Genomic DNA, 27,744 nt, shown 5'->3' with positions numbered 1-27,744 from the left:
TTTAAAATCATTTAGACGAGGTAATCTTAACAACTAACCATGTATTTCTGACACTAAAATCTATGTATAAAACATATCGTCGTCCCTGTTTTTCATGTTCGACAAAACAGAGATGAAAATATGTTTTAAACGGAGGTTTTGGTCTTAGAAACCCATGGTAAATCTTAATACATTTTACCCAGAGCTGAATAATTGACATCGATAGCCTTTATTCTTGTGAAAAAAAGTGTAAATAATAAAAAAGGGTTTCCCGATGTTGGACATAATTGAAACATAAATGATTAATTAACAATTTGGTTATAAAGTTTGTCTTCATAACTTTAGTTTTGAATTAATTTAAATTGAGTTATGAAATTAATATTATATACTACTGAAATTAACACGTGTAATGTAAAATGGGTTAATTATATACTAAGTTAGAGAGTAAATTCCACGGTGTAAGATATACACCATTGTTAAGTACATCCCACGTATTTGCCTCACAACGCGCCCTCACAAAAGCCCGTATATCCACATTTGCGTAGCCCGTAAAAGGGCTCGGTATATTAAATTACATTGAGTCCCGACATTTACGGGCACAATCCTTTTTTTTGTCGCACTGTTGTTAACATATGAAAATTTATTTAATATTGTGTAATAAAAACCTTATGAAATCCCTCGCAATGTTAACCTTCAGGAGTTTTCATGATGCTTATCACAATTTATTTTATAATAATTTTAATTTTCTTTGTTAATATTTTAGGATTAAAAAAAGATAAGCTTATATCATACTAGGGCTGACCCGCGTCTTCGTTCACGCGGGACTATAAAAAAAATGTAGACATAAATATAGCATTTACTGTAAGAACGTTGTAAGTAAAATACATTAGTATATGGTGGGATTAGAAACCAGGACCTGCAGATTACAAGTACTTAGCCCTTTGAGCCACCGTCGCTCTTGACATTAACTAAGTTTAAACAACTAAAAAATAACGAAAGGTTCATAAAATATTGTTGAATGGGGTGGTTTATACAGAGGGCAAGGCACTCAGCTTAATGAAAAATAAATACACGAAGAACGCAGTACGTCGTATTACTTTGAGTGCTACGTAATTGGGTTTATCCGTCTACCGTCTGCCCCCGCCTTGTTTATTTGATAACTTTGTCATTTTAGGAAATTTTATACGTGCGTGTTAAGTGTTCCTAGAAAAACATTCGAAAAATGTCACGTAAAAATAACGTACTGTTTTTATTTTATCCTCTCGAACTTCAATTTTATCTAAATAGTTTCTGTCAGTTAGTCGGCCCTTAAACCCTTAGTGCCGATTCATTAATAGAAACTAGCTGTCACCCGCAACTCCATCCGCGCGGAATTAAAAAAAAACTTAATTAGTAGCCTATGTGTTCTTCCAGATTATGCTCTACATCTAATTTCAGCGAGATCCGTGCAGCCGTTCTGGAGATACCTTTAAACAAACATTCATCTATCCATCCATCTAAGCATTCGCATTTATAATATTAGTAAGATTTATACTAAACAACTATTACTTTTCTTCCATTAAAACATAAAGTATCTATTTAATATGGAAACTAGTAGCCTACAAAATATTTTATCAGAGAAATAAATTATTTTACAAAATTCAAAGCCCAAATGGGAATTTATTTGCGATCGTGTTTTGTTATAAAACTTTCACGAGCATCGTATTACATTAAAACGTGAATAATATCAGTCCCCTGAGATGTTTCGATGCAGCTTGCCTTTTTCATTACTAATTTCCATATGTAGTTTTTGTGTGCATTTAGTTTAATTGAATACTTGGTGAAGTTTTTATTTGTATAGCAATGTGCATTAATAAAATTATTAATTTATTTATAAAAATAATTTTTTGATATTAAATTAAAAGTAAATAAAATTATTTAATGATGTGATTATTACATTCAAGTCTTACAGATTCTATACATGGATACACTTACATATGTTTGTAAAAACTTTTAAAATATAGACGAAAATAGTATGTTCTAAAGTGGTAAACCTCGGTAAAGGCCGTGACTAACAGTGGACGGTTAAATAAAATTAATTTTAAAACATGATTCAAATTAAACAAATATAAAATCAAGAGTAAATAAAACCAATATAATAATTAATATTAAATGATGTTTTCAGTTTATCATTTATCCTATAAATTATTTAAGTATTGTATTCAACTCTGCGTTGATTTGTGCAAACGAAAGTATTATTTATTTGCTATTATATTCAGTGACATTTAAATGAATAAGTTTAAATTTAATGACTACATAGGTAGAGGAAGACGAAAGAAAATATGGATGGATTGTGTGAGAGCGGCTTAAGAGAGTGAATACAAATATGGCTGATAGAGATGTATGGAGGGTATACTGCTGCTACTGCATAGGGTCAAGGGCATGCTGATGGCGATTCTGTGAAATAAATACCAGTGATATCTCCCCAATATAAATGCGTGTTTGGATGGACGTTTTTTAGAAGTTATATCCAGAACGGCTGCGTGGTTCTCGCTGAAATTTGGCATAGATGTAGAATATAGCCTGAAAGAACACATAGGCTAATAAATAAGTTTAGTCTAAGGTGTCAGCCAATAAATAAAAATATTTAAATGAATAAACAGTAGGAACGAAGGCAATTCTCATCACGTCAAGACGCAAATCTCAAGCCACGTACTATCAAATTTGCTGAGTAAAGATCCATACCACAGTGAAGCAAACTACGTCTACTTCTATAGAACGAGTAGATTTCTTATTCAGCTCGCACAGCGCACAAAGGGCAAATTGTAACTAGTCTATGAAAAAAACTTTCTTTACTTTAGATTTATTCCGAACATGTATCATGCCTTTTGTTTCAGTCGACCTACTTATATGTTTTTCTTATTATCTTGTCATAAGATTTAATAATAAAAACTGATGATGGCAACTTTCTAAATCATATTTTGACTAGATTTTTAGAACTGGCAACTTTCTGAGCCAATCGGAACCATAATGGTTGCAAATTGTGTGCTCCATTTTTGTTTAGTGTTCATGTCTTTGTCACGTTACTTTACTTCGGTCCATGTGTGCTACAAGCCTTAGATCGTAGAAACTATATTGGACGTAATGTGAAATGTCTTATTATTTGACTAGCCATCGCCAGGGATTCCGAAAAACAATTATTAGCCTATGTATTCTTCCAAACTATGTTCTACATTGCCAAATTTTAGCGAGATCCATACAGCCGTTCTGGAGATAACTTCTCACGAAAATCCATCAGTCTATCTAAACTTTGGTATTAATAATTTAATTAAGATAGATTGATAGAATAAGTACTCATTACTTTGGTATGCAAAAGAAATAATTTACGATAGTGCTTCGAAACTAAAATCCTTGTAATATTTGTCTACGGAAAGAAAATTCTCAACAGAGCAACCTTACTGAGGAGGATTATTTAAATCTCGGGAAATAGAAGATTCTTTTAAGATAGAGTAGCACTCAAGCAAAGTGAAGTAAAGTGCCTCAAAAGAAATATACATCATTGCTGAAATGTACATCCCTGTTTCTGAATAATTCGTGGTCGCGTTGAAATTGGAATAATACAAAAGGTATCTGTTAAAGTTTATAACAATATGTAAATAACTCAACGAAATATATTATTCTGTAAGAAGATTTTGCATAGAAATTGCAATAATTCCCAAATGCATTTCATCTGGTTTCGGTGTTACATTTTTAAAATACTTTTATGTAGCATTTATCCACTTTTCTAGTAACGCTAGTGTGAAAGTATACTGTGATTGCAATATGTGTTATTTATATTTGAAAACACACTTTTCAGACTAAGTATCACTCAGAGGGGTAGACAGAAACTAAAACCTTAATTAAATAATAATGGAATTACTATAATTTAAGAGTTAATAATATAAACATGTATACAATTATAAGGTAAAATTATAACCCAACATAGTAGACATGATGTATAAAGTCGATTACAGATTCCGGGAAGCAGAAGCTAAGCGACTGACATAGCTTAATTATTTACGTGACATTTATGCCAGGACAAAAGGTACAAAAGGGTAAAATGACGTAATTACGTCTTTTACTTTTACGAGGAGGCTGTGAGTGAGTTTACATATAACGGAAACAACCCGAATACATAATGCAACAGTGACCTTCCGGTTCAATGTTAGTTACGTGTTTCTTTTAACTGAGTTTTCATAGAAACACTTGTTTAAAAATATAACGTCTTTGACAACACACATAACAATATGCTCTTTTATAATTCACTAGTTAAGTATTAAAAAGTTAGTTTTGTAATGTACGGCAGTTTGATACTAAGTGCTTACTTATATTACTTACGGGCGCAGACGCGTTCGCTTTACAAACATATGACATTGTATAAGAGTGTTCTCATCGAACTAGCGGTGGAGCTCGCGATGTAAGCTTTACCGATTTGAACAAGACAATGACGGTCTCTCCCGCGTGTTGGATACCATAAATATTATTTTTACGACAAAAAAATAGTGTTTTTAATCCATTAAAAAATAATTAACGATATGTAACATCAGTTAGAAATATTATTCTTCTCTTTGATATAAATATTTATAGGAGCATGTGTTTTCGTCACACATAAAGAGATATATAAAGCCAGTCGGGTAGTAAATCTAGTTTGACGAGCGACATGAATAATGCAGAGGGAATTTAGTATTGGCATTCAGCAGACGTCAGGCGAGCCTTAACAAGTTCCCTAGTGCTCAGTTTATGCTGAACATGATTGCATACTTTTTTTCTTTTATTTGGTAACATGTGGCCTTTGTTTTATTCATTTTAATGCATAGACTTCATTTGATTATTGAGTACTTTTTTAAATAAAAAAGATAAATAAGTAAATAGCTCATCATCATCATCAGCTCACTATACGTCCCCATCGAGGGGCTCGGAGCCTACCCTAAGTTAAGGGTGATTAGGCCATAGTCAACCACGCTGGCCAAGTGCGGGTTGGTTGACTTCACACATATCTTTGAATTTCTTCCCAGATATGTGCAGGTTGCACCACGATGTTTTGCTTCACCGTAATAACGTCGGATAAATGGCTCACTCCTATTGAATTATAGTATATGATATACGAAAGCCTACTTTTAAACAGTAAAAATCTATGTACCTATATCTTAGCATGTAGTGGAACCGATACATGATTAAGCATAAAGCAAACTGGTTGACCACACAACTTAATTAAGGTCAAAGTGAAACGTGTTTGGGAAACTCAAATTTATGTACTCAACTTGTCCCTTGGTTACGTAAGCTTTATTTTGTAAAGATATATTGTGGTCGTTTCCAATTTTACGACCTCATTGTACATGATAAAACTGCTCAATTATAGTTTGGACTCATCCTTTTAGATAGTAGAAAACTATTTTAGGTTTGAATTAATTGGATAATATAAAATTAGAGATTAATAAAAATAACTGCGCGTTACATGTTGCTACATCATCGTAGACGTTCTACGCAGCTACGAGGCTACGCTTGAGTTAACCACCTTTTTGTTTTTCATTTTTTTTTTAAATTATTTATTAATAAAACACTATCCATATATTAATTTCTACAAGTATTTTTAGTACATTTTATTAAATGGGAAATTAAGATTTTGTACATTTAGAATTTTATGTTTCGTACAAAGGAAAGATATTACGATTGTTAGGCAGCAAACGAACTGATTCTTTGTTAAGGTTAAAAGTAAATGTGGCGCATTGCGAAGGATAGGCTTTGTAAAGCCTTTTGCTAGCAAATTGTACCTTTATCAAAAGCCTCGTGTATCGTATCTTTTGTCCTATTAAATTATAGATACAGATAGTCTGTCCAATAAACGCCATAGTAAAAAAAAAACAACAAATTATACTTGATTTATGTATAGAAAATCAATCAAACTTTCAAACCAACGAATATTCATCTTACCATCTTACTAATATTATAAATGCGAATGTTTAGATGTATGGATGGATATTTTAGGAGTTAAGGTATCTCCGGAACAGCTCAACGAATCTTGTTGAAAATAGTCACAAATGTACAACATAGCCTGGAAGAGCACATAGGTAACTTATTAAGTTTTTTTTTAATTCTGCGCCGCCGAAGTCGTGGGCGATATCAAGTTTTAAATAATGAACGAACCAGCTTTTGTAGGATTTGTATTCAGCGTTGTTAAAGTAATTCAAACGGACTGTAAACGGTTATATTACAAAGGGTGTATTACAACGACCTTTGTTTGACTGAACACAAACGCAAAGTGTTTCTTTGTAACTCGATCAAAGCAAAGTGAACTACACATTGAAATTGAAAACTTTATTCAGCTATATTTTATTTAATTGGAGCTTTAGAATTTGATTTTAATATTGCAGTATAGTATGTACATATTTGAAAATGGAATACAATTAAAAAAAGATTATAATAATTTTTTAGTGTTGTTTTTGTTTTCAACATATTGCTATGTAAAAATGAATGTGCTATGTAAAAAAAATAAAGCCAAAAATTGTCGTTCATTTTATCTTTGCTTAAATAATATTTTATATATTTTTTTTAAATATTAGCAGATTTTTTTGGAAATTTACTAATATTTCTTTTACCATTCCAACTAAGCTCTAGGCTTATGCTAGGATATAATTTACGACAATAGTCGAATGGCGGGATTCGAACCCTCGACCACGTGATCGGAAATCCGTATTCTTAACCATTAGGCTATTGACGCTTTTACATCGTTATATTTTACTTTGCACTGCAATACATTTGGAATAAAGCATAAAACAAAATAGTAGCGTTATTTATTCGAATGTGCACAAAATTGTAATTTATATTTTGCATTTCAACGTGCAAAATTCTGCTTCTACTACTAGCTAAGCCACCAACGTCATAAATTGCAATTAGCGTGGGCGTCAACATGGCTTACAATACACCCACATTATGTTACACTTTGAAATTTTAACAAAATTTATTTAAATGTGAACAAAATTTAATGTCTTTTTCCTTAATGGAATACTTAATCATTTCTAACATGTCATCAGTTTTAACATGTCTATTTTACTTATCTTACTAATGTTATAAATTCGAATGTTTGGATGAATGAACGCTCGTTAAAAGGTATCTCCAGAACGGATGCATGCAACTCCCTGAAATTTGTCGTAGGTGTAAACATAGTATGGACGAACACATAGGCTACTAATTAAGTTTTTTTTTAATCTTCGCGGGCGACAGCTAGAATTAATTATTATATAATAATAGATGTTTTGCCCGATTCTCCGACCGCAGAATATTAAAAATTCTTAATTAGCAGGCTATGTATTCTTCCAGAATATGTTCTCCGTCCATACCAAATTTAACCGAGCTCTATTGAGTCGTTCTGGAGATATCTTCTAACGAACATCCATCCATCTTACACCTGACCTTTTACTTGCATAGTTCATACAAAGTAATTCATAAAAAAAAGTTTTAAAAAGCTAAAAGTCTAAAGGAATTTTTTTAAAAGATACGTCTGACATTTAAAGTCAACGGATGTGCAATTTAAAAGATTAAAACTAGATTTATTTGAAAGAGACTTAATTCACGAATCACAAGTTCCTAGTACTTTTATAATTTAAATGGTATTTATATGTACATGTGACCTTTTAACTTTGCTTTCAAACTCGCCCTTTGCCCTTAAGAGTTTAAATATGCGAAGAAGCTTTCACGTTTGCAAACTTATATTTCAAAGCTATGAATTTAAATTAGAAACATTAAATAGAATATCTCATTAAACTTATTTCACTTAAGTTACACGAATAAAGTTTACTTTTATTATATAATAAAACATATAAAAAAAGGATAAATACATAATTCTAGTAAATTAAGTCTTTGATGGATTTAATTTAAAAATAAATAAAATATTCAGTGCTCTCTGTTACTATTTTAATTAAAGTTTTCACACGTTACAAAATACTAGCTGTCGCCCGCGACTCCGTCCGCGCGGATTTAAAGATAAACATATTTAGTAGCCTATGTGTCTTCCAAACTATATTCTGCACGTATGACAAATTTCAGCGAGATCTGTTGAGCCCTTTTGCAGATACCTTCTAACAATTTCTATTATAGTATTTCTAAAAATGTCTACAAGTTTTTACACAGTTATATTACCAATGGAAACCCACACTAAGCTTTAGTACATTTTTGTAACAAAGCAAGGCAATAAAATAGAAAGAAAGAAGTAAATGGTGTATACTCACCTTTTTATTATCCACTCCTCACACTAGATGTGATGTGAGAACTCGTAAAATTTTAACTATGGGTCCTCGCTCTTGAAACACCTATCCATAAACATATGTTATTTAAGTTTTTTCAAAAATATCTTTATACATATGACGAAAAAATGTTTTCTTAAGTGTTTCTATAATGGGAACTGACAATACATGGCGAATTTGATTATGTTATAATTTGCTGTCACCCGCGACTCCGTTCTTCCAGATTATGGTCTACAATTATGGCAAATTTCAGCTATATACATGTAGCTATTCTTATGATACCTTCTAACAAACATCCACACATCCAAACTATCATTTATAATATTAGTAAGATTTAAGGAATTAATAATAAATGTACAATGAGAACAAAAAACCGCATTGGACCAATTTGTAATCATAATTATTTAGTTAATTTCTTCTTACATCAACGCACCATTAATTACAAACTAATAATTAAATAATACATTTATACAAGATAAAAGGTAAATTATTAATAATAAAATCGTTATTATAACCATGTTCTCGAGCAACGAAGCTCGTTAACATATTCCCTAAGCTTTTTAACAACATTACTAAATACTCTCTCATGTACGTCCTAATTGGATATTTGTTAATAACCCAGCGGAGAAATACTTACTAAATATCATATCGTACTTCTTACTAATATTTCAAATAGCTGTCGCCTGCGACTCTGTCCGCGCGGAATTAAAAAATCATATAGCCTATCTGTTCTTCCAGACTCTTCTATATATGTGTGTGCTAAATCTCATCAAGATCACTCTCAGCCGTTCTGGAGATACCTTCAAACTTTCATCCATCTTAACATTCGCATTTGATGATGCGAAACAAGAAAGGGTGGGTGAATATTTTTAAGAAGGTACCTCCAGAACAACTGCATGGATCTCGCTGAAATTTGGCCTAGGTGTAGAATATAGTCTGGAATATGATATAGGCTACTATTTTTTCTTAATTCCGTGCGGAAGGAATCACTGGCCACGTCTAGTATTTAATATTTTTTTTTATCAGAAAACATTAAATTTATAACAGAAATCTGTTATACTGCGATGTGAAAAATTCCCAGAGCAATTTTGAGTCAATTTTGCGAGTAAGTGCTCGTTACATTTGCATTGAGAGTTGACGAGCGTCAGGAGGTTCGCAGTTACGAGAACTCTCGGGAACAGACGGGAGTAGTTCATGAAAGCTATGTATGCTTGTATTTAGCAAAGTATGTACAATACAGTATATTGCGAGTTACTATTATATATGTATGTGTACATTTCTAAGACGAAGAACTTTAGATATATAACTTTATGTACTTATAAGTTAGTAATTGTGATTGATAAGCAAAAGTTTTATTTACTTGTTTGTATTTAAGTTAAACATAAGTTTTATAGAACAGATTTGCTAAAAATGTATTCTGTTATAAAGGAGTTTTATTACACTTTTAAGTAAAAAGTGTTTTTGAATTTTAAAATAAAGGAATGTTAAACCTAAAATTATTTAGTTTATTCTTCGAGTCTACTCCTGAATACACTAAAACATAATTATTAAATTGAGAAGAAAATCTAAAAAAGTAATCATTAAAATCCCTAAAATATCTTAATCTTACTGTCTTACGTATACCATACATAAAAAAGTTTAGATGGATGGATGGATGTTTGTTAGAAAGTATCTCCAGACCGGCTCAATGGATCTCGATATAATTTGATTTTCATAGATGTGGAACATAATCTGGAAGAACATATACGCTACTAAATATTTTTTTAATTTCGCGCGGATGGAGTCGCGGGCGATTGCGACACAAGCACAATTCAGAATCGGATATTAAAATACGGTAAAAAGAAAGCTTTTTATTTCACGAATACAAAAACAACACTTCACCTTAAACTCAAGTGAATGAAGGTATTCAGGTAAGGAATATCTTAATTATGTAATTCATCTTGCTTCCCAAACTCTCCCTGAGGGATGGCGAACCTTTTAAAAATACTTTCTTAGGTAAACTCCAGTGCTCTGAAAAAAAAATGGAAATAGAAAAAGATAAAAACTAAGGACAAGGGCGGTTTGTTTTAATGTCAAGACATTTTTACTTAACAAAGGAAAATATTGTATTCCTTCATAGAACTTTTGTATTACTACTTTAATATACATAAATATAAAAAAAACAAAAGAGGTTGTATTGTTTAAGTTTTACTAAATTGTCGTTCCATTTTTAAGTTGGTAATAAATATAGTCTATGTCGCCCGGGGATAGTGTAGCTTACCAACAGAGAATTTTTTTTTTAAATAGGATGATTACTTTAGGAGCCTATTCTATACAAACATACAATCAAATCTGTCCTCTTTTTTATTATTAGATAAAACATTTATCGTTGGCTTATTATTTCAAACTTTGACTGATGAATATTAAAAAAAAATCGTATAAATTAAATTACAATTTTTATTGTTCTGAAAGAAAATAATATTAAAATATTTGAATAATAAAACAAGCTTACATTTGAATCACCCTGTAATTCGATACAAAGTTTAATAGAAATTTGTTAACGGTTGAAAAGGTCTGAGCATTTCTATGGAAGGTCCTCTTTATGTTAATCTCTAACCCTTTGCGAACCCTTTAAAGGCTAAATATGGAAAGAAAAAGAATAATATTTTCTTTCCATTCAAAGAGTTTAGGCTGTTTGAAAATGTTATATACTTTACTGCATTGAAACGGTACAAAAATATAGCTATCCTACTCATTGTCTTTGGGAATAATAAAGACAAAAATATGTTTTTTAAATGGTCCTTCGAGTCCATTTTTTTTCCTTTCTACAACTAAATTTATTTCCTTTTGAAGAAAAATGATAGTAAACTTTTTACCTGTTTATTAAAAAAAATAAACATTAAAATTGTATCGTAATACGAACTTGACGTGACTTACCTTTAAAATTATATCAGTGTTTTTTTGATAAGCTAAAGACATAAAATCATTATGTATTTGAACACGCAATTTAACCGTGTTTTAAATTTTTATTTCAAGACGTGAAAATGTTATACTTAAATTAACTAGACGTTTAAAACTTTACATATATTTTTTTTACTCTATTTGAATTATATCAAAGAGAATTATTAACTATACTAGGAACATTCTAAACTATTTGCTCAGATATGTCTAATAGTTAGTAATTTTACACATTATTAATTACAAAGTTCAGTGTCAGAATGAATAGTGAGGGGACATAAACGTCGACATTTTAGTAACGCTAGTGTTGCGCCAATACACTGGCACATTTTCGGATTTTCTTCCTAACAGTAATACATTATTCATCTTACTAGTATTATAAACGCGAATATGTGGATGGATGGATGTTTGTTAGAATGTACCTCCACCGGCTGCATTCAAATAGAGATTGAAATTTAACATAGATAAAGAGCATATTCTGAAAGACAACAAAGGCTGCTAATTAAGTTTTTTTTTATTTAATTCCGAGCGGATGAAGTCGCGTGCGACAGCTAGTATACAATAAAGTTATAAAAAAATACGTTATGTACTATGAAAAGTTGTATAAGAATATTTTTCTTCTTATAGTCTTCTAAAGTCATCCAATAAAGGTATTCAGGTAGGCTTACGGTTAATCGATCGTAGCTCAGTAATGCCTTTGTATGTTCACGGCAGTAAAAGCTCACTGTAGTTTGTAGAGTTAAGCCGAAGATCGTAAAGACATACATGAAACGATTCTTAACTTTGAGTCTTTTTTGCCTACAAGACTCTAAGATTTTTGTGCCACAATTTTGCTTTCATCTCTTAAAAATAATTATAACTAAAAAATCTAAACAAAATTTTGTCTTAGATATACATACTGTATTTTAACCCTTTGACCGCCGGTGATTGATATGATGACCGTCAACGTTATAAAAGAGTTTGTTTTACCCTTAATTACTTCTTCTTCTAGTTCTCCAGCCTTTTGTGGGCCTTGGCTTGGTCCAGCAACTTTTTCCACCTCGGTCTATCTCTGGCCACTGACTTCCAATTTGCTTTGCCCACTTTTTTGCGTCCTCACTTACGCCGTCTATCCATGGGAGCTTTGGTCTCCCTAGACTCGACGACCTTCGGGATTACTCGCCATAACACTCTTAGGGACTCTGGCATCATCCATCAGCTCCACGTGGCCGGCCCATCTAAGCCTGTTCAATTTGATGTGTCTCGCCACATGCAGCTCCTTTACCCTTAATTATGTAACAAAAAAACTGAGTCTGGAATTTTGGTAAACTCCGTATATCTTAATCATATTTAAATAATAACGATTTCTGTTAATACTCGATCAGAATGTGGTAAAAGGGTTAACATATCATCATCTTCAGCGCACTAAACGTTCCCACTGAGGGGCTCTGAGCCTCTCCAAAGTCACTGGTGACTAGGCCATAACATATGTTTAAGCTAAACTGTGTGATTTTTTTAAAGATTTTCTATTTCTTTCATATTTTAAAACAAAAAAAAATATATAAAACCAACTCTTATAAATATTTCTTATCAATATTTCTGAGTTATAATTAACTAAATAAACTTTAAGGGATTGTTCGTATTTGAATTTCAATCAACTTAGTAGTTTACGTCTCAGTTAGTAATTAGTTTTGAGCAAGTTGGGATCGTAAGTGAATTAGTTGCGCGCGTAATTCCTTTGTGATAGAACCTCCTTGTACTATGTACATATTAACAAAGTTAACTGGCATGTAGGTTATACCGAATTATGTTTTTTTATTAAATTCTGAATGAAAACAATAACAATTGAATCTTACTAATATTATAAATGCGAATGTTTAGATGGATAGATGGATGTTTGTTCAAAGGTATCTTAAGAACGGCTGAACGGATCCTGATGAAATTTGGCACACATATAGAACAAAGTCTGGAAGCATCATTAGCTACTAAATATGTTTATTCGGCGCGGACGGAGTCGTAAATTATGCCTTTTGTTAAATCTGAAATTGATTACCATTTTTTTAAATCTTTGACTAACAAAAACTAATCTAACTTAAAAACAATAAAACATTCTAAACTTAATAATAAGCAACGAACATTCTAAATAAACTAGGGTTGGTAAAAAAGGATTGTTCGTTAAAAGAAAATTACAAAAATATCTCGCTAAGATTTTCTTCTTAAAATATAATAAAACTTTTGATTTTTAAGTGCTTATTAAAAATTAAGTTCTCAGAAATTTCATCTCACCTGATATTAGCATCATTTATTAATGAATTTAGTTTCAGTTATTTTAAATTAAAAAATTATAAGAACATAATGAAATCTTCTGGGAAATTATCTTGGGAATAAAAAATACAAGAACTTTATCTCATTTATTACTAGCTATTAAAAGAATTAAGTAGCCTATGTGTTCTTCCAGACTATGTTCTACATCTATGCCAAATTTCAGCGAGATCCATACAGCCGTTCTGATATCTTCTAACAAACATCCATCCAAACATTCGCATTTATAATGTTAGTAAAATTAATATTTATTCAAAATAAGACACAAACGTTCATAAATACTAAACTGATATATAAACACGGCTAAACACTCACGTATATACGTCCGGTGGCGGCACCGACTAGTTTCGAGCCCATCGGAGGCCCTTCATCAGGATGAGTGGTATTATTTCGCGGACGCGGCCCGTCGCTCACTCCGAAGGGCCCCCGATGGGTTCGAAACTAGTCGGTGCCGCCACCGGACGTATATAGGTGAGTGTTTAGCCGTGTTTATATATCATTTTAGTATAATGTCTCAAGAAGTTTGAATAGTTCATAAATACATTGATAAGACATTTACTTAAATACTTAAATACTAAGATCTACTCACAACAATTGTGCAAAGACCATAAAGAATAGAGTGGGGTCATAATCATTTTTTTTTATTTACACGAACAAAGTCAAAAGCAACAGTTAGCTAAAAAGATAAATTGTTACATCAAATCAATTCAAGTTCGATATTTTCATGCATACCTTTTTACGTCAGAGAATTTCCCAAGTGGTCGGTAAATTTGTTGAATTGGTAAAAATATTGACATGCGTACTTCCCATGTTACATAGTTTTTGCTGATAAAATATTATCTTTGCTGAAACGTTTCCCAATCTAATTTCATGACATGAATGTCAGTTGTAAAAATAAAGTTGGTGTTTTAGTTTGATGTTTTAATAAATTATACAAAGTTCAACAAACTCTACATTCGAAATGGTAAAAACACTAAATTACTAAATTATATTTTTCCTTGTTTTTTACGAATATCCAAATTATTATACTAACAGTATTTATTATTTTTATACTCAACGGCGAAGTACTACGCTTTTAAAATATCAAATTCTCCTTTAGTATTAAAGCTAGAGTTAGGAAATAAAAAAAATATTATGTTTTAGTTTTTAACTGTTTTTGTTGATTAAAACGTTAATATAAACCAAGCCATAGCTGTCCAGAATTTGCTTTAATTTTTTTTATTTCATTTCATAAAGCCAGAGGCTTTAATAGATGAGAGAAACTGGAATTTTAAAAGAGTACTAAATAATTTTATCGTCTAGAATAATTTCGATAAATCTATTTTAATATGATTAATTCTATGAATCAAAACGAATGAATACGAATCGACAACAATAAGGTAAAACATAATATATTCTGTATGTCAACAGTGGTAGAGCCCGCTTTAACATCTTCGCACGAATCGGCCCGGCTCGCCCGGTGAAATACCACGACCATACAAAAGACAGGTGTGAAGTGTAAGCAATTCTGCGTTTCGTCTGATGAGTGTGCGACCCGGAGGCCTAATTTAGTCCTCTTTCCCTTCCCACCTTTTTTCTTATAAGGAAAAGATGGGAAGTTGAAGTAGACTTTCCGGATGAGGGGATGCATGGAAAGGGAACATATTTTCTTTCTGCGCATCCTCTCCTCCGTCGATTAAAGGTAGGCAACGCAAAGTACACTACATTGTCCTGGAAATATGTTTACAACAAAACAACCAAGTATCACGTATCTATTACACAGGTGTCTCCCAGGGGATTACATTGGGTCACACTTTGTTTACATTACACACATGGCCACACATGCGTGTAAATGAATTACACTATACATACGAGTATAAGTGTATACTTTACAGCAGTCTTTCGTCAGTCGTCGATAACGCCTCCTTGTGGGCGCTGCAGGTCTCAAGTTGCGGGTTATAGTAAAAGTTTCGTTTAGAATTCTCCGTTAATATACATATATAGGTCACAATAATTAATTTAATTTGAAGTTATAGTGGTTTTTAAATATGTGAAAATATGGGGGGCGCTAAAAATTATTTATTCTCAAAGTGGGCAGTAGACAAAATAAGTTTGGGAACCACTGCTTTACACTATTACACTTAACACCAAGAATTTATTGATGATTCTAGTCTTTGCTAGACATCCATCAAAACTTTTTGTATTTTTTTCTAACCCTTTGTATGGATATTACTATCAAAATGTATTACTTTTTAAATAGTTTCTGAGTCTCCACAAACTTGTTACATCGCATATCATTTGATATTTATATCTAACAACTTGGTATCCTTTATCTCTCATCGGGATATGACGAGGGTGTAATGGATGACAGAAAGACAGTCAAATCAAACAGACGGTGAACAACACAACGTAAAGTTTTAGTAAATTTTCATTACTATAATCGTGTAACTGATGAAACTATAATGACAAACAAAATCAGTGCTACATTAGTTAATCTGATGATACTTTGAATCACGTTAAATACTATCGTTCGCCCGCGACTCCGTACGCGCATAATTAAAAACAAATGTAATTAGTAACCTATGTGTTTTCTCAGATTATAATCTACCTCCACGCCAAATTTCATCGAGTTCCTTTGATCAGTTCTGGAGATATCTTCAAACAAACGTCCATCTATCAATCGACTCATCCCATCTATCTGTCCAAGCATTCGCATTTATAATATTAGTAAGATTAACGTGCAATACTTTTATAATAATAATACCTTAATTAAATAAGGACAGAACGTGACTTTGTTTGTAACTTTACTATCAAATAAACTTTTTCTGGGCAAATCCTTTGAATTATTTATTCGACTCACGATCATTGCGGTTCCCGACTACTAATGTCACTAAACATTTTCACGTGTAAGCCAATTTATTAACGGACCTATATCAACGGATACTGGCAATTTTGGATTAATGTTTTACCAAGTTATAAAATTTAATTAAAAAAAAACTATGCTACACAATTGCTAATACTTTTCTTCAGTGATTTCTTAAATTGCATACATCGTTTGTTTGTGAATATTTTCATCTTCATAATTGCTTTAAAATTATGCTTGTATCATATCTTAAAAGTTAATTATAAAATGCTTTTGTTTTTATATAATCTCTCTGCTACAATAACATATGCATGGAATTAAAAAAAAATTGCCTAGATGCGGTATCGAAAGCTGTATTGCCACATTAGAGTTATGTATAATATTATACATCCATCCAAATATTGGCATTTATAATATTACTAAGGTTAAAACCATAGGTACATTTCACAGGGATTGTAAAGTTTGGAAGAGAATCCGACACCGTGCCCGTATATAGGCACAACACTAGCCTTACTAAAATGTCGACGTTTATGTCCCCTCACTATTCATTGTGAGACTGGACTTTGTAACAAAACCACGTCATTCGCGCCAAAGGATTCTAACTAATAATGTATAAAAGTATGAATGACATTCAATTCGAAATTCGACAATTAATTTGTAAATTTTGCGCAACGAAAATATTTTCGAAACGGTAAGCTAAAGAGATGACGTCGACTTCCATTAGGGGTGTGCGAGCTTGCACACCCCTACGTCTAACAAATTAATAAAATGAAAGGAAATAACGTTTAATTACAGGGTACAGTGAACTTTTCCCTCATCTTTTAATGCGACAAGGTCGCTTCTGTCCCCGTGGGGCGGCGCTGATAGCACTTTGTGTTTATTACGCTTGTTACATTTTATTAAGCGTAATATTCTTGTTACGGTCTGTCTGTAATTCAGTGTCGCTAACTTATTACAGTACCTAACTTAATCAACTTAACACTTAAGTACGAAACATTAAGTTGGACGTGATCATTGAATATTTATCTCACTGTCTAACTCATATTAAATGCGAAAGTTTAAATTGATGAATGTTTGTTAGAAGATATTTTCCGAACGGCTTTCATGGATCAAGCTGAAATTTTGTATAGATGTAGAACATAGCCTGGAAGAATACATAGGACTATTTTTTTAATTCCGCACGGGCGAAGTCATGGGCGACAGTGTAAAGTAAATAAGGAAGATACTAGGAACTTGTTAAATGGAAACATAATCAATGTTTTCATCCCCAGTATATTTAAGTATGTTTATATATTTCTTTTTGTTTCCCACAAAATTTATGTAATACATAATATATGAAATAATAAAATATTTACCATTTCCAATTTCTCGTTACGTTTGAACACAAATTCAATTATAATAGGTAACCCAAGAGAATCAATCAAAAGAACTAAGCTCCAGGGAAATTTCAATGGCAATCCTTATAAAATGGAATCACCAATAGCTCTACATTGGAACGATTCTTACGTAAATCACATTTCATGGCCCCTTTTATGAATAACGAATTGATATTTTTATATTACTAACTTTCCCTTTGACCTTTATTGCTTCAATATTTTATTTGAATGTATTATAACTATTTTTATTATAGAAAAGGTTTTTTTTGTGGAATACACTTGAAGAAAACTGTATAAGCTTTATTCAAATACCAACCTTTCATCGGAATTTTGTTTTATAGTACTAAAGAATATAGTTTTTTTTTTGCAGATAAAAAATCAAAGAAGAAAAGAAACTTTTATTGACGGTGAGTTAGTTTAATTAGCCATAAATATAATTAGCTTTCGCCCGCGACTCCGTCTGCGCGCAATTAAATAAAAACTTAATGAGTAGCCTATGTGTTCTTCCTGACTATGTTCTACATGCAGCCGTTCCGGAGATACCTTCAAACATCCATCCATACGGTGATATCGGTCATTTTATCGAGACTTTTTGAAATAATAAGTCATTTGAGAATATTTGAGTAGCAATTCCTTCAGAAACCTCAAATATTCTCTAAGTATGGGAGCCAAGTCGTAAAGTTTGTGCTGTATCGTAAAGTTTTACTGCCAAAAGGAATTATGTACTAGAAAGTTATGCTTCCCGTAGTCTCTTTGTTTCGATTTGAAATAACAAAGGTAAAGTCATAATCGAAATTAGGTTCATACTCAATGTTATTTTCTTTGACTTTTTATTCACGAAGCAAGTATAGTAAAATTGTTTTGATGATATTATGCAAGTTAACGTGGTTTTATAAGAGTATGTTACCCTTAAATATACAACCAAATCTAACTCCGGTTAAATAATTTGGTATTTAATTGTTGATTAATTCATATTCATGTTTCAATTCTGATTTTTTGATAATATCAGCGATAGATAAAAGAATTAAAATATATTTATATTGAAATACTGTCTGATATCTAATACTGTCTGATATGAGCGTCGGTGGCTCAGTGGTCAAGCACTTGACTTGCAATCTGCAGGTCCTGGGTTCGAATCCCGCCATGTACCAATGTATTTTTCGATTTCCGATTTACATATGTATTATACATTTATCCGACGTTCCTACAGTGAAGGAAAACATCGTGATGAAACCTGCACATATGTGTTAAGGCAACCAACCCGCACTTGGACAGCGTGGTTGACTATAGCTTAATCACCCTTAACTTAGGGTAGGCTCCGAGCCCCTCGGTGGGGACGTATAGTGAGCTGATGATGATGATGACTGTCTGATATATATTTAGGCAAACATTTAGTAGATTTTTAAACTGTCTTATTTCATGATTTGTTAATAACAGATATATAATAAGTTTATATAACAGAAGTTTCAGCTAGGATCTACCATTGTTAAAACCGGAAGCTTACGATATTATCTAAAATCTCATCGTGGATACGAGTCACGTAACGTTTTTATGGCGACGCGAAAAATATTTTCACGGAAACAGCGGACCATTCGGACTTCTACAATTTGCATCTTTAATATAACTTTTAAAATTGCACGTTGTAAAGGAAAGTTTTATTGCTTCCTCAATAGAAGTAAAATAAAAGTTAAGATCAAAAGGTAATATTAAATTATAATTAATTTCTGTCATATTTTGGGCACATAAGAAATTTAGAAAGTTATCTAAAATGTGTATATAAAATGTGTTATATACAGTACCTGGATGACAGAGCTTTGCACGGTATTTTTTTTAATTGTGTTTTTTGGAAATTATATTTAAGTACGAATTACTAATAAAATGATGAAATATGAATAATATTTTTCCATCTTACCGATAGAAAAAGTTTATGTTTAAGTTGATTATCGATAAAACACGAATAAAATGACATTTTCTAAAAATGATTCCTAGCTAGATCGATTTATCGCCCCCGAAACCCCTTATATACTAAATTTTATGAAAATTATTGGAGCCGATTCCGAGATTCCAATTATATATATAAAAGAATTGCTCATTTAAAGATATAAGATAATGAGATTTTATTAATTTATAAAAATTACTGATAAGATTTATTTTTTAAACAAAAGAAGAAAGAAAGAATTTTTAATTACGAAACCACACATGAAGAAAAAATAAACAACATAAAAACCACATTTGCTTTTTAATAAATAAGTAATTGTGTTTTACTTTAAGTAAAACACATCATTACTTAACTTTTGTAAACATTTAAACGAACATTAAGTTCTTAAGCTAACAAAGAATACGTAAAACTTAAACTATCTTATTAATGCAGTTAAGTTACTTGTAAATGAACTCCGGAGGTTAACTAAGCTTAGTTAAGTTTAAGAGGTGCTTAGTTAGCTACTATTACGGGTTGTAAAAGTTAACTGCGGTGTTAATGCTACTATACCTTCTTTGTGCTATAGTTACTAAGAAAATACATGTCATCTTAGGGACAAATGTTACATTTTAATTCTTACTTTCTTGCTAATATTATAAATGCGAATGTTTGGATGTATAAATGGATAGATGTTTCTTAGAAGGTATCTCCAGAATTGCTAAATAGAGCTCGCTGAAATTTGGCATAATGTAAAACATTATCTGGAAGAACACATAGGCTATTAATTATTTTTAATTCCGCGTGGACAGAGTCGTAGGCGATGTTTTTGTGACCAGTAACTTTAAAGTCTGACTGACTTTAACTGAATTTGTAGTTTATGAAATTTCACTATGGGTATTTAATATTATTAAATAATTAATTAACACGAAAACAGTGATATTTTGTTCATCTATGTTCTAAATTTCATCCCAGTTCAGCCGTTCTTAAGATATACGGGAACAAAGTTGTACATCCCTTCATCCACTCATTCACTGCACGAAACTTAGAATTGCTTCATCTTCATATCCGTCTTCTATGTGTTCGTGGTATCACCGGCAACCGTACAATAGATGTTGCTGGCCACTACTGTTCAAGTTTCAATGAGCCCTTTAGATTTTAGAATAATATATTTTATATTTTAACAATGTGAAACGAGTACTGCTTGCTATACAGAGATTTAACAACATCCAATTAGTGAGATTGTTAGCTTAAATTTTAATTTAACAAAAAAGCATTGCATGAAATTTATTCTGAAATTTTTATTCCAATTTGTACGGACTGCTTTTTTCGTTTTTAATTAAAAATAAATATATTCGATGTATTCGAATTGAGGAACGAGAGAACATGATTTTAAATAAAGAATGTTTTTCTTTTAAAATTAAAAGAGAAAACAGTGTCCATTAATCCAGTTTGTTTTACAAAAATACGTTTGTTTATCTTTAAATAAATATTTATAACTATTTGTCATTTATCTATCATAATTTGTAGGTTAATCCTTAGAATTCTTGCTTTTTTAAACTAAAAGCTTCGTTGGAATTTCAACTAAAATCTAAGAGTAATTGGCAAAGTGCATCCTGAATAAACTAACTCAACGATCGATCTTAATTTCTAGAAGCGAGAAACGGGTAACTGAGAAAGGAAACACCCCCTCCCTCTTATTGAACTAAAACGAGGTAACGGGGGAGTCTAAGGAATTGTTTGTTACTTCTTTGTATCATATTTATGTTAATAGATAAAAATAGTTTTATTGAATTATAAAAAACTTAACAAAGAGTTTTAAAATAAAAATGTGGATTTACGAAGTAACAATTGCTTGACACAAAGTAAATGCAAATAGTTACCTCGCGTATGTTTCAACAAGTTGCATTGTGCCCGGGAAAGTGGAGATGGAGGCTTCACCTCTGTACATACACTTGAAAACTCTGAACATACTGTAAATTAACATGTCTCTTTTTAAGTTAACTTTCAAGTTGTATCGGTTTTTTTTATCTTATTTATAGTTATTTTTATGTATTATGGATATTATGTTTTGTCAAATGTTGTAAGACAATCTAATATTATAAATGCGAATGTTTTGATGGATGTTTAATAGAATGTATCTTCAGAACGGCTCAACGGATCTTGCTGAAATTTAGAATCCATGAACATATCCTGGAACAACACATTAAGTTTTTTTTTTAATCAAGCTCGGACGGGGGCGCGGACGAAAATTATTTAGTACATAAAGCTTTAGCATGTAATAGGTCTAGGTATAGTTTGTAAGAAATATAAATCCAAAGACCAAGGTCTCAAAAAATTGTTTTATATTGTCTAACAATTTGAAAAATCGTCATCAGTTCACTATACCTCCTCACCGAGGGGCTCGGAGCCTACCTTAAGTTAGGGATGACTAGGCCATAGTCAACCACACTGGCCAAGTGCGGGTTGGTTGACTTCACACATATCTTTGAATTTCTTCTCAGATATGTGCAGGTTGTATCACAATGATTTCCTTCACCGTAAAAACGTCGGATAAATGTACATATGTAAATCGGAAATAGAAAAACACATTGATACATGGCGGGATTCGAACCCAGGGCCTACAGATTGCAAGTCAAGTGCTTGACTCCTGAGCCACCGACGATTTGAAAAATAAACAATACATATTCCACGTAAATCAATATTTATTTAAAAATATCTGAGAATTTCTGACTTGCACAAATTGAAATACTCCGCTTCGTAGTAAAGCCATTATGTCAGAAGCGAACAAAATAAAAGTAAGAAAACGTCTGCGCTCGGCGTAAGCTTTATATTTCTAAGAAAATGTTGCGAACAAAATCTCATATTTTATAAATTTGCTTAGAAAATAAAATACTATTTATATTTTCTTAAGACTAGTACATAGTTTAAATAATCTGTTTTACGTATTCTTATTATCAATTTTAACAATTTATTTTACTTTTTATTGAAATAAAAATTAAAAGGAAAATTAGAACGTAATTATAGCGTCAATAGCCTAATGGTTAAGGATACGGATTTCCGATCACAAGGTCGGGGGTTCGAATCCCTCCATTCGACTATTGTCGTAAACCATGTCCTAGCACAAGCATAGAGCTTAGTTGGAATGGTAAAAGAAATATTAGTAAATTTACTAAATAATCTGTTAAATTTAAAAAAAAATGAGTATTTGTAGCGAACTTCTATAGAAAATATAACTATGCAGAATTTAAGAGAAGAAGAAGAGTAGAAAAGTTGAAATTACTTTAATTAATTATTAAACGTAATAAAAAAGAAATATTTAAATCAAAAACAATTATCATTTTGTTCTGCAATATAAAGTTTCATCACTTGCCACTGTATACCAGAGGGATGTAATTAAAACTTAGCACAGCGTATAACTGTGGTTACTATTGCACTTTGCTGCGTGAAAACCCTCGGGCTTTGCGGCGTAGAACCTTCGTAGAGCAGAAATGACGTCACCCAAATTGCAACAACTCCATTAACTGCGACTAAACGATGTTGACTGAAACTAGCTCAAACCGAATTCAATTTGAGAAACGAAAATCAAGCTTCATTTGCTTTTGGGAAATTCGAATTTCAAATACTTTTTACTAAATCGGTATAAAGTGAAAAATAATATAATGGACATAAGCATTCAAATTGGATTGAAACTAAAACAATGATGATAGGGTTTAAAAAAACTAACTTACTAGACAAAGCGATCCAAAATGAGCCTTAAGCCTTCGACGACAAAATTTTTCACTTTCTCTGATCCCACGCCATACCGATCCAGTCCTGAAGGCCCTGAAACGACCCATGGGACGACTGAGTGGTCGATAATATGGTTTAGTTATCTAAAATTGGCAGTTGTTTTATTTAGCACAGTCGTCCCACACCATATTATCGGTTACATTAACGAGTACTAACTCATCGATTATTACTCAAATCGAGAAAAACAAATGAGAGATTAGTACATCATTTGTTTTTAATCTCTGCAAAAAAATCTACTCTGTATGAGAGTGTTTAAGTAGTATATTTTCACGGAAAGACATACTCTACTAATATAGTAATTTGCTACACAGTCTTACTATTATTATAAACTAGCTGTCGCCCGCGACTCTTAAAACTTAATTAGTGTAATCCACCCATCCATCCACACCACATCCATCTAAACATTCGCATTTATAATATTAGTAAGTTGAACATAAAGCAGCTCTTCGAGGCATAAATTCGAATAAAAAAATAATAATAAAATGAATAAACAATATCCTATGTCCGTCTCCTGGCTGTAAGCTACCTCCTCACCAATTTTCAGGCATATCGGTAAAGCCTTTCTTGAGTTATAAATAGTGTAAATAACACGACTGTCTTTTGTATATATAGATGCGAATGTTTGGATGGATGGATGTTTGTAGGTATCATCAGAACGGCTGCATGGATCTCGCTGAAATTTGCTATAGATGTAGGACATAGTCTGGAATACATAGGCTACAAATTATTTTTTGTTCCGCGCGGACGGTATCGCGGGCGATAGCTAGTAAAGATATATAATTCTTTATTTAACTTATCCAATTAAAGTTACATAGAACATAGTACATAGAACTTAGCAATATTAAAGTAAACCGCGACTTTGTACATTGTGTTGCTGCAACTTGAAATTACTCGCTTGGGATATCAAAGAGATGAGTTCGTTGCAACAAAAATATTAAAACTTTTCATGTTTGTACTGAATATTAACATAATATAATATTCATTATAAACACAAAAGCTTTATGTGAAGCTTTAGCAATTACTTTCTTTGTAGTTAAATATTTAATTAAATTTGTAAAAGGTAGAGATATTTTATTTTATGTAGTTCCCTCATAAATAAGACATTTTTAAAAGTTAAATAAAAAAGAAACATTAAAGAAATAAGAGATAAATTACACACTAATGCTTTATATTATTTTGTGAGATACTAGCTGTCGCCCGCGACAACGTCCGCGCAGAATTATAAAAAACTTTGTAGCCTATTTGCTCTTCGAAGCTATGTCCTATATTTGTGCCAAATTATAGCAAGATCCATGTAACTATTTTGGAGATATCTTCTAACAAACATCCATACAAACATTCGCATTTATAATATTAGTAAGATACCATCTCTACGTTTTATATACCATAGCTAGATCTATGTTCATATTGTGTAAATCTGGATTACATCGGTACGAATAATCCTATTCATAAAATCAAACGTTTATTATTTATGGTTAGTGAAATGAACGGAGTAAATCCTATAAAAGCCGTTAATACAAAGCTCTAAATGTGTTCAACCGTGAACAAATTGCCGGCAGCGTTATGGAAATCGCTTTCAAACAAATAATTTGGAATAATTGAGAGAAATTATTGCTACTATAATGAGTTGGGGATTCATTTGTTTAATTATAAAATGCAAAATAACTTTATAATTTTAATCTCAATACGTTTAAATTATTTATCCGTGTATTTACGATTCAGAAAAAAAGTACAAAAACGTTTTATTATCTTTATTTAAGAAAAACAAATAAATGTAAAACATATTAGGTATTTAGTCAGATGTAAAAATAAATCTTGCTTTAATTATGCCAGTATAGAAGGACAGTGGCTCTCAATATCGACACTGGAATACAACTGTAATAATGTAAACACTAACTGGCGCCAGTGAGCCAAAACTGACAAGGACAGTTATATTGCTCTACTGTACTGGCATAATGTAAACCAGGCATAAAGTCTAAATAATAATATTGTTCTTTTGTTAAATTACACATTGTAAATTATTAAATGCATTATTTCCCCAACACGTCACGAAATAATTGAGTTTTCAACCTTATTATGAACGTAATAAAGTTTTTAATACAACATTTACGACGTTATTCATAACGCAATTTCTCTTTGTATCTTTCTAAGCAATTAATCATTTGATAATACGGAGGAGAAATATTTAAAGCCCTCGAGGACCTTCCGATGAATGAAATTGTCAGGCGCCGCTCGAATTGTGTTCCAAATGAAAATGTTTGAAGCAATTCCGGGGGATAAATTAGGCTATTTGTCAGAGGTGATTTCAAAGTCAAACGCTATAAGAATGATTTAATGTTTCATTTATTTTTGTTAATAAAAGAAAATACATAAAAACCTGTGTAATTTTTACACATAAAACTTGAATAGGCCTACGGTGCGAGACTTTTGAAATATCTTGCTATTTAAAGTCTACAAAAGGTCCTGTTCTTTGGACGATTTATTATTTATTAACGTCACTAAATTTCTTGTCAAACTAATAATTGAAGAGAAAATATTTGAAACAAAAGTCTTGAATAAGTAAAACTGTTCAACGAAATGCTTTTAGAGAAATCGAATCCACAAATTTATAATTCAAGTGTAGTTGACGAACTTTCTATTTCGTATTACATTTATATTTATCTTTGCTTTAACTATTCAACTAAAATCAATTTCTATTCTGAACCAACTTTGAAAAGGAGGTCGTGCAAATAAAGACCGTCGTACATGTATGTTCGTAAGTTCAAAGTAGTCGACAAGGGGCAGCTAAAAGCTTTTGAATACGCTCGTCTGCTTCAAGATATCCCTGTACGGTAGTCATTAAACATCCGATTTATTTTAATTGTACCTTGTTCATTACTGGTTGTGTTTTGTTATAAATTACGTGTGTTGTTTGTCAAGCAGCAATGTGCGGGTGCCGTGTGGCGGCGTGCGTGGCCGCGCTGGCGGCGGTGAGCGTCGCGCTACCGGGCGCTGTGCTCTCGCTCGACCTCAACAAGCTCTACGGTCATCACACCAAGAGATCCGGTACTTATAATAATTGAATGAATGAATGATAGAGAAATTAACCATAGAGTCGTTTACTTAACTAATTACCTTCCTCTCCATTCCAATTCAAAAATTTACTGTACACCCTAAAGGGGAATTACCGTTTCATCGTTGATTCACAACGAGCAGTAGTACCAACAAAACGACAGCGGCCGTGACTTAATGACACCTAAGGCGTGGCCAAGTAGGTCGCCTTGCTACTCTCTACTTTTATAATGATATTTAATGGTGTGTCACTTTGCCTGTGGTATTGAGGACATGAGTCACATTTATAATATTTTATCACTTAATGGTGTTGAACTGTCGTAAGTACATAATACAAGTTTAATGTCAATGGGAAACATTTCTACACGATATAAATTTTTAAAACAATATTTGCGGAGCTTTTTAATTTAGATACTTGGTTGTTCTTTTTTCAAAAGGCAAAGTATTTTTGAAATGCGATTGAGTTTTTGTGTAAATTATCCGACATCCGAAAATAGGAGGTTCTTAATTCGACTGTATTAATCTTTATAAACATATATTAGTGTAAATGTAACTGAAAAGGTCTTAAATACGACAATAAAAAGATTGGTCGGTATCGTATGTTTGAAATAATAATATTCTTTCATATTTTAAAGTGAAAAATTGTTAATAAAGCTAAAAAAAGATAAAAAAAAATACTTTCCGAGTATTTTCAATGTAAATAAAGGTGAAGACCAAACAGTGAGAGTCCGTGTTAATGTGTATGACATAAAATGAAACTACTATGGTTTTTACAGTGGAGAGCTCACTGAAACGAATTAAAAAACCCACAATTATAGCCACACTCTCCTTAGTTACTAATTTCATTTATTTTCACTAGATGGCGTGAAACTATATCGTGATTTTTTTATCAATAATAATTGAAGACCACGGTGTAACTATATTTCTATATATAGTGTTTATGATTTATTTTCCTATTAAACTCATATTAAAACAAAATCATTAATTAAAGAGGTTAATTAACTCAAAAGCTCTGTTAATATCGCTTCATATCAATTTAATTGAATGAAAATTTTATTAGCATTAAAATGATTTGAAATATTTTCTAACGCAAACAAGAAATTCTCGCAATATAAAATTAAGTTATAAATAATTTAAGTCAACTTGAGATGAAGAGCGGAGGATGCAAATTAAAGCTACGTTCTTTTCTCGCGAAGGAAAACCACTTTATGTTAATTAAAAAATAAAAAGGTGTTTTCATTTTGCTCATTTCCCACAATTTGCCGCATATTTCTTGAAAAACTTAGTTAACAT

At 31.7% G+C, this 27,744-nt stretch overlaps 1 protein-coding gene and 1 long non-coding RNA gene across 2 annotated transcripts in view; one reads left to right on the top strand and one right to left on the bottom strand.

Annotated features, from left to right (window-relative positions):
* The window catches only part of LOC106116586 (prohormone-4), a 41,351-nt gene that overhangs the window by 8,323 nt on the left and 5,284 nt on the right, over window positions 1–27,744 (top strand). Inside the window, exons 2-3 of the mRNA XM_013310465.1 lie at window positions 18,064–18,100; window positions 26,323–26,445. Of these exons, the coding sequence (XP_013165919.1) occupies window positions 26,325–26,445 (121 nt within the window). The 5' untranslated portion in view covers window positions 18,064–18,100; window positions 26,323–26,324. The remainder of the gene's footprint in view (window positions 1–18,063; window positions 18,101–26,322; window positions 26,446–27,744) is intronic.
* On the bottom strand, window positions 8,221–14,314 carry LOC106116587 (uncharacterized). Its single transcript, XR_001227829.1, has 3 exons — window positions 14,208–14,314; window positions 10,119–10,247; window positions 8,221–8,303 (listed from the first exon to the last, which is right to left on the bottom strand). It is a non-coding gene; the product is annotated as an uncharacterized LOC106116587 (long non-coding RNA).

Source organism: Papilio xuthus, unplaced genomic scaffold (assembly GCF_000836235.2).
Source record: "Papilio xuthus unplaced genomic scaffold, Pxut_1.1 DF827714.1, whole genome shotgun sequence".
NCBI classification, from domain to species: domain Eukaryota; kingdom Metazoa; phylum Arthropoda; class Insecta; order Lepidoptera; family Papilionidae; genus Papilio; species Papilio xuthus.
This window is presented reverse-complemented; position numbering and strand designations above follow the sequence as displayed.